Source organism: Orussus abietinus, unplaced genomic scaffold, assembly GCF_000612105.2.
Source record: "Orussus abietinus isolate OABI.00-Male unplaced genomic scaffold, Oabi_2.0 scaffold118, whole genome shotgun sequence".
Lineage (NCBI taxonomy): Eukaryota > Metazoa > Arthropoda > Insecta > Hymenoptera > Orussidae > Orussus > Orussus abietinus.
Window position 1 is genome coordinate 58,407 of NW_019394393.1, and position 7,431 is coordinate 65,837.

The following is a 7,431-nucleotide window of genomic DNA, read 5'->3' on the forward strand; positions in this document are numbered from 1 at the left end:
TACAGGCCGATTTTTCAAACGGGGGAAGCTCAACACATACGAAAGAAATCCGTGAAGATTTAATCGGGTAATTCTTTCACTTATCTTACTTGCAGCAGATAAATGTCGATGATATATAAATAGGGAAAAAAGTCCAACTGGACACTCTGAATTAGTCGAGGGAGAGATCGATATTGACTTTGGAGTCGATTCCTACAACATGAAGGCTGCTGTGGCACTTTGCCTTTTATTCGCTCTTTGCACTTTCGAGGTGAGCTTTATCAAACTTGAAAAAAAACATCAAAATTTTGTTCAGGAATTAAAGAAAAAAAAAATAAAAAAAACTTGAAAAACATGAAAATTTTGCTCAGGAATTAATGCGATCCTGCTCGGAGGAAAAGAACTCGCGTTTTCTTCTTCGTGCTTATTAAATGTACTTGGGGCGAAACTCTGCCGAGTTGCACTTTCGAGGTGAGCTTTATCAAATTTGAAAAAAACATGAAAATTTTGCTCAGAAATTAATGCGATCATGCTCGGAGGAAAAGAACTCGCGTTTTCTTCTTCGTACTTCTTATATGTACTTGGGGCGAAACTCTGCCGAGTTGCACTTTCGAGGTGAGCTTTATCAAACTTGAAAAAAATATGAAAATTTTCCTCACAAATTAATGCGATCATGCTCGGAGGAAAAGAACTCGCGTTTTCTTCTTCGTGCTTCTTATATGTACTTGGGGCGAAACTCTGCCGAGTTGCACTTTCGAGGTGAGCTTTATCAAACTTGAAAAAAACATGAAAATTTTGCTCAGGAATTAATGCGATCATGCTCGGAGTTTATTTTATCATGCTCGAATTTATATGAAATTTCGATAGCTTTTTCTGATAACAATGTAAATTTCTGTCTTATCAGCCATCCAATGCCACCACCAGCTTGGTTGTCCTTCGCGCTGAAATCGCGAAATTAAAAGTGGTAACCACCAAACTGATCGGCGAGATGAAGATCCTCCATCATCAACTTTACTCCACCGTGAACTTGAAATTAGGCAACATAAGAATCAAAGCCAACACGGAGATCTCTACCATAATCAACCCTGTGCTCCGCAACATTGAAGTGAGTTAATTTCACTAATTGGAACCTCAACAATGAAAATCAACAATTTGTTCTCCTTTTTCCTGTAACAAATTTTTTCCGAAGTCTCAATAACCTTTTCAATTTTTTTAACAATTTCTTTTACAGCAAGCTGCAACCAAAGCAGGCAACAATGCTCTCCCTTGTTACGAGAGGGCCAAGAGAAGTCTGAACGAGCTTAAGGAAGAATCTTCTTACCAATTGGATTATTGCACACAAAATGCATTGAGCTCCCTCGAACCCCTGGAAGCAAACATTGCCGATGCCATTGGGGTAATTTATTTATTTATAACATTTACGTTTAAATTTTCATACGCGCAATTCATTCATGCATACACATTGTGTCGTCGTTGTGTACTCGGTGTAACAATTATAGACATTCTAAACTATTTAAAATGAACAATGTTCAATATTTACGTTTAAATTTTCATACACACAATTCATTCATGCATACACATTGTGTCGTCGTTGTGTACTCGGTGTACCAATTATAGAAATCCTAAATTATTTAAAATGAACAATGTTCAACATTTACGTTTAAATTTTCATACACGCAATTCATTCATGCATATACATTGTAAATGACGAATTCAAGTAGAGTGAATGAATTCTCGCTTATCGAGTCTGTCTATTCGTTACTTAAAATCCTTATCAAGGAGTCTGATTGGTTTAATCAATCGATCGTTATCATTAAGATAACCTGGTTCACTTCTGGATCTGATAAGACGAAAAGTATGACGAAATGTTCAACATCGAAAAGAGATCACTGGATTTTGACATCTACAATCGATATAGATTCAATGATGTTTTTCTCCCGGTGTACCAATTTTAGACGTCCTAAACGATTTAAGGTGAAGTGAAACACGTCGATAAACAAGATTTTTCTAAATGCCTACGTTGCCGACGTTGGTTTTTATATTGACAACTATATCGAATTATATTGGGTATTGTACCAAATGGCGTACTCCACCTGTCGTTTTCGTATAATAATTATAAAGAAATCGAAGTAAAGCTCCAGAAATCCTCTGGATTCATGCTTTCTGGGGCCCTAATTGACTGCAGAGGGACACCCTGCGCCATCTGTGATTTCCAGGTCAATTAAATTTTCCCTCCGAGACCTCATATTACCATCGTTTTAGCATAGAAGCGCATACAACACTTTTTTTGCCTTTATCCCGTTCAAATGCGAGTTTATCGATTACCAGAGTGCTCTAAATTGTCGTAAAATTGTCCTGACCCTTTCGATTCTCATATCAGAGCCTTCAATAATTGTATATCGATCGAAATATGAGTGCTCGACGCCATTTTGGTTCTGGTATGGACTGAATTAAAAAATTCGTTTACAAAATCCAAATTTTCAATGTGTCAGGACAATTCTTAGATGTGTCAAAGTTTCGCACATTTTGGTCTAATACCCTTAAAAAAAAGTGTTGTATTCGAATCGACTGATTTGAAGGGGGTTTCACTTCACCTTAAAAATCCAAATTTTGAATGTGTCAGGACAATTCTTAGATGTGTCAAAGTTTCGCACATTTTGGTCTAATACCCTTAAAAAAAAGTGTTGTATTCGAATCGACTGATTTGAAGGGTGTTTCACTTCACCTTAAAATTAACAATGTTCTTAATTTCCAGGTTGGCAACAAAGCTCTGACGTACCTGAACTCCATCTTCCCGTCGTGCTTCTCCATCAGCATCTTCGAGACCGAAAAATGCGTGAGAGAAAAAATGCCGGTCGCCGAAGAATCCGTCGCCAATTTGCGAAAAGCCGTCGCAGCAGCCAAAGACACGGAAGCTGTGAACACGGAAGTGATAATAGAGGAAGCCAGAACTTGCAGCCAAAAGCCTGTCGGAAGAGTTGCACAAAGCGTCGGGAAAGTTCGTGAGAAAGCCTTCGACTGCATCCAAAAAGCCGAGAAGAACCAGAACTGAGAAAATGGCGGCGACTTTTCCATTTTTTTTTGTAACATTTTAGACGTTCGAGTGCTGGCATAAAATTGCATTTCCTGATCATCCTAGGTTATGTTCAATTTTATGGACTTTTATTTGCGAGAGGCACTTCCTTGGCAATTCTTGGAGGACAATGATTGTGCTCGGAAATAAAACAAATGTTTCTTAATTGACTTTAACGTTGCAGTCACAAATCCGCGCCATATTTCTCCACCTCCTTAACGACATAATCCATGGACTCGATTGTTGCTAATGGCAGGCAACTAACAACCAGTCTGAAGAAATTTCCAAGATTTTTATGCGCAAGCGGAGTGTAGCCGATCATCAGGGAGCCATTTTTAATCATTCGTTCTTTGATTATCGGCGCAATTGTGTACAATTTCTTCCACCATTCTTCCGTCTCCTTTTGTTTCCGCAAACTCGGTGGGATGTACCTGGAAACACAATTAATTATAATTAATTAATTATAGGTGACTGCATGCTTTTATACACAATTTTACGTTTCATTTACGTACTTTAGACTATACTAATATTAATTTTCTCAAGTACATAAAATAATACACTGACCAGAAACAGACATTGCAGCACTGNCTCATATGTGCCCATAATTATGAAAGTGGTCTAAGTGAAAATTAAAAAAAAATGAGTTTATCAGTTATTTTTATGCACAATTTTACGTTTCATTTACGTACTTTAGACTATACTAATATTAATTTTCTCAAGTACATAAAATAATACACTGACCAGAAACAGACATTGCAGCACTGAAACTTGTCCAGGACCAATCGGAAGCCCTCTCGATTTTTTATTTTATTTAAAAAATAATCCGCGGCAGACATGGCAGTGTCTATTGTCATTTGGAGGCCTTTAGTCCCTCGTGCTTTCCACATCAGCCATAATTTCAAAGCATCGGTCTATAAACGGAACAATGGACTCGAAATGAAGTTCCGATTAAGGCGATGTCAAAGAGAGCTTGTTAATAATTGTTAATGTAAAATTCACCTTTCTACCGCACTGAATACTTTTGTCTCCGGTGTCCCATGACACGTCGTAGAATTTGTCTTGTTGGAAGAGATACTTTGCACCGGCACTGTTGGCTTTGTGCAAAGTGTCTTTGCCCTTAACCAAGAACAAAGAACACTGCAAAGGAGCACCGAGCATTTTATGGGGATTCCAGACAACAGAGTCCGACCTAAAATATATTCATATTCATATTTTCATATTCATTCATATTTTTAAAAAATTGTTTCAAAAAATCCAAATTTTCAATGTGTCAGGACAATTCTTAGATGATCAGGAGTGACGTGTCAAAGTTTCGGGCATTTCGGTCTAATACCCTTAAAAAAAAAGTGTTGTATTCGAATCGACTAATTCGATTACAGTTAAAAAATGTTTTAAAAAAATCCAAATTTTGAATGTGTCAGGACAATTCTTAGACGACCAGGAGTGACGTGTCAAAGTTTCGGGGATTTTGGTCTAATACCCTTAAAAAAAAAGTGTTGTATTCGAATCAACTAATTCGATTACAATTAAAAAATTAAAAAAAAAAATCCAAATTTTCAATGTGTCAGGACAATTCTTAGATGATCAGGAGTGACGTGTCAAAGTTTCGGGCATTGTGGTCTAATACCCTTAAAAAAAAGTGTTGTACTCGAATCGACTGATTTGAAGGACGTTTCACTTCACCTTAATGATAAGGAATAAATTAGGGAATGCAAATTGAACAAGAATACGCACTTTTCGATACCTCGCAGCCGGTCGCGATATTTTTCAGACAGCAGCAAGGTCCCTCCGAAACACGCCTAGAACAATATTCCATAATAATTCGTATTTCAACAATGTCTAAAAATTAAGGTCATACTTGTACGAACGTCAACGTGCAGCCACAGATCCTCTTCCTCGCAGATTTCTGCAATTTCCGAAATCGGATCGAACGCCCCAAGAACAGTCGTTCCTGCAGTTGCGTTGACAAAAAACGGAACACGTCCATTAGATCTTGACTTGACAATGGACTTTTTCAGGTCCCCAAGATCCATTCTACCTAAGTCGTCAGTCTTTACCTGTAGAAGCGTAATCCGGAGTTAAGGCGATACGAAAGTACCCTCTAATCACTGTTGGAACTTTCGCTTGAAATTGTTCTTGAGATGTCCATTGTCTTTGCGTTACGAGCAATGTCTTTTGTCCTAACGACTTGTTTTTTCTCCCTAAGGACTTGTCTTTTGTCCTAACGACTTGTCTTTTGTCCTAAGGACTTGTCTTTTGACAGTACATACCTCATGGACACTTTCAGTGCCCAAGCCCAACCAATGGGCAGCCTTCTCGATGGAGTAGTGTCCACCTTTGCTGGTGAACAAAGCCAACGGCGGAAGTCCACTTAACCCTTTTACCTTGACTTCCGGGAGCTTCCTGAACCTGGCCAGGACGATTCCATACATGTTGGCGATGCTCCCACCAGGAGACAGGATACCATCAGCGAAAGGGACCTCAGGATACCCCAGGACTCTCAAAGTCTGCTCTATGACGACCCTCTCCAACAATGTAAAAACCGGCGCCACCTCGTACGTGTATCTGACAGAGACAGGAATTGTTGATTAGTACTCATATGTGCCCATAATTATGAAAGTGGTCTAAGTGAAAATTAAAAAAAAATGAGTTTATCAGTTATTTCACGCCATATTATTTCAAACGAAATTAATTCAATGTAATTGCGAAAGAAAAAATATATGACTTAGACCACTTTCATAATTATGGGCTCATATGTGCCCATCATTATGAAAGTGGTCTAAGTGAAAATTAAAAAAGAAATGAGTTTATCAGTTATTTCACGCCATATTATTTCATTAATTAATTCAATGTCATTTCGAAACAAAAAATATATGACTTAGACCACTTTCATAATTATGGGCACATATGGGTCTAAGTCAAAATTAAAAAAAACAATGAGTTTATCAGTTATTTCACGCCATATTATTTCAAACGAAATTAATTCAATGTAATTGCGAAAGAAAAAATATATGACTTAGACCACTTTCATAATTATGGGCACATATGGGTCTAAGTCAAAATTAAAAAAAACAATGAGTTTATCAGTTATTTCACGCCATATTATTTCAAACGAAATTAATTCAATGTAATTGCGAAAGAAAAAATATATGACTTAGACCACTTTCATAATTATGGGCACATATTGTCTATTGTTTCACCCTGGGTATGGATCTATGATGAGACTGACACTCGAAATACAACACCAAGATCGCGTTCCTTCGTAGACCCATATTCCTAGGGTGGAGTAAAAAGTTGAAATTACTGGCTCGTGTTGAAGGCCTCGGTGAACCAGGCACCAGCCAGCCCATAATCGTCGACTCCACCATAAAGTTGATTATGGAAGTGAGGACTGTTCGTCCTGACCGAATGGCGAATTATTTGTCGAAGGACCTCTTCTATTTCCGCCTCCGTCGCCCCCTCGTCTCCTAAAGCCGTCGGCAGAGTTTCCTAGACAAAGTTCATCAACTTTGGAGAACTTAAGGTGAAGTGAAACACGTCGAGGAACTTGATCGACGTCGGTAAAAAAGATTTTTCTAAATGCCTACGTTGCCGACGTTGGTTTTTATATTAACAGCTGGGTCGAATTATATTGGGTATTGTCCCAAATGGCATATTCCACCTGTCATTTTCGTACAATAATTATAAAGAAATCATGCTTTCTAGTGCCGTAATTGACTGCAGTGGTTAAACAATTTTTTCAAAAAATCCAAATTTTGAATGTGTCAGGACAATTCTTAGATGATCAGGAGTGATGTGTCAAAGTTTCGGACAGTTTGGTCTAATACCCTTAAAAAAAAGTGTCGTATTCGAATCGACTGATTTGAAAGGGGTTTCACTTCACCTTAAGTCGATACGAGAGTGACGTTCCCCCGATGACCTACGACCCTTTACTCTGAATTACATATACCGAATAATTAAACACTTTTTTTAATAAATAATTCCATGTATGTCAGAACCTTCCTTAGGGAGCTCAACTTCAAAGAGAGTACGTAGATTAAAGTAATCGCGACCGATTAAGGCGAAACGATATCCCGAGGTCGAAGGTCCCCATGAGATATTTTTTATTTCCCCACATTCGAGTGTGTCGAGAAATGATACGAAGTATGTACGAGATGAGAGAGTGCAATGACATTCATCGTAACGCGTACTTGCAGTTCCTGGGGATGCAGAAATTTGACAACGGGCTTCTTTCCCGAAATATCGAAGGCGTCTTCTTCCTTCAGGATGCGAAGCAAGTCCTCCAGGACCTTCACAGTCTCTTTGGTACCGTATGCACTCATCTCGAGGAGTATAACTGAAATGTCGAAGCGAACCTCGGTCGCCCCTCCACTCTAGGC

At 38.4% G+C, this 7,431-nt stretch overlaps 3 protein-coding genes across 3 annotated transcripts in view; 2 read left to right on the forward strand and 1 right to left on the reverse strand.

Annotated features, from left to right (window-relative positions):
• The window catches only part of LOC105704321 (A disintegrin and metalloproteinase with thrombospondin motifs 9), a 44,781-nt gene extending 44,590 nt beyond the window's left edge, over nucleotides 1-191 (forward strand). The window contains exon 28 of the transcript XR_002762167.1: nucleotides 6-191. The gene's annotated coding sequence lies outside the window, so the exon portion shown is untranslated. The remainder of the gene's footprint in view (nucleotides 1-5) is intronic.
• Nucleotides 161-3,222, forward strand: LOC105704325. The gene is made up of 4 exons (XM_012433421.2): nucleotides 161-250; nucleotides 884-1,084; nucleotides 1,211-1,375; nucleotides 2,735-3,222. The coding sequence occupies exons 1-4, from the start codon at nucleotides 200-202 to the stop codon at nucleotides 3,029-3,031; spliced, it is 714 nt and encodes a 237-aa protein (XP_012288844.1). The 5' UTR covers nucleotides 161-199; the 3' UTR covers nucleotides 3,032-3,222.
• On the reverse strand, nucleotides 3,125-7,413 carry LOC105704300 (acidic amino acid decarboxylase GADL1). The gene is made up of 8 exons (XM_023432141.1): nucleotides 7,243-7,413; nucleotides 6,357-6,541; nucleotides 5,323-5,617; nucleotides 4,921-5,109; nucleotides 4,787-4,851; nucleotides 4,052-4,241; nucleotides 3,794-3,963; nucleotides 3,125-3,483 (listed from the first exon to the last, which is right to left on the reverse strand). The coding sequence occupies exons 1-8, from the start codon at nucleotides 7,372-7,374 to the stop codon at nucleotides 3,237-3,239; spliced, it is 1,473 nt and encodes a 490-aa protein (XP_023287909.1). The 5' UTR covers nucleotides 7,375-7,413; the 3' UTR covers nucleotides 3,125-3,236.
• Between the last annotated feature and the right edge of the window lie 18 nt (nucleotides 7,414-7,431).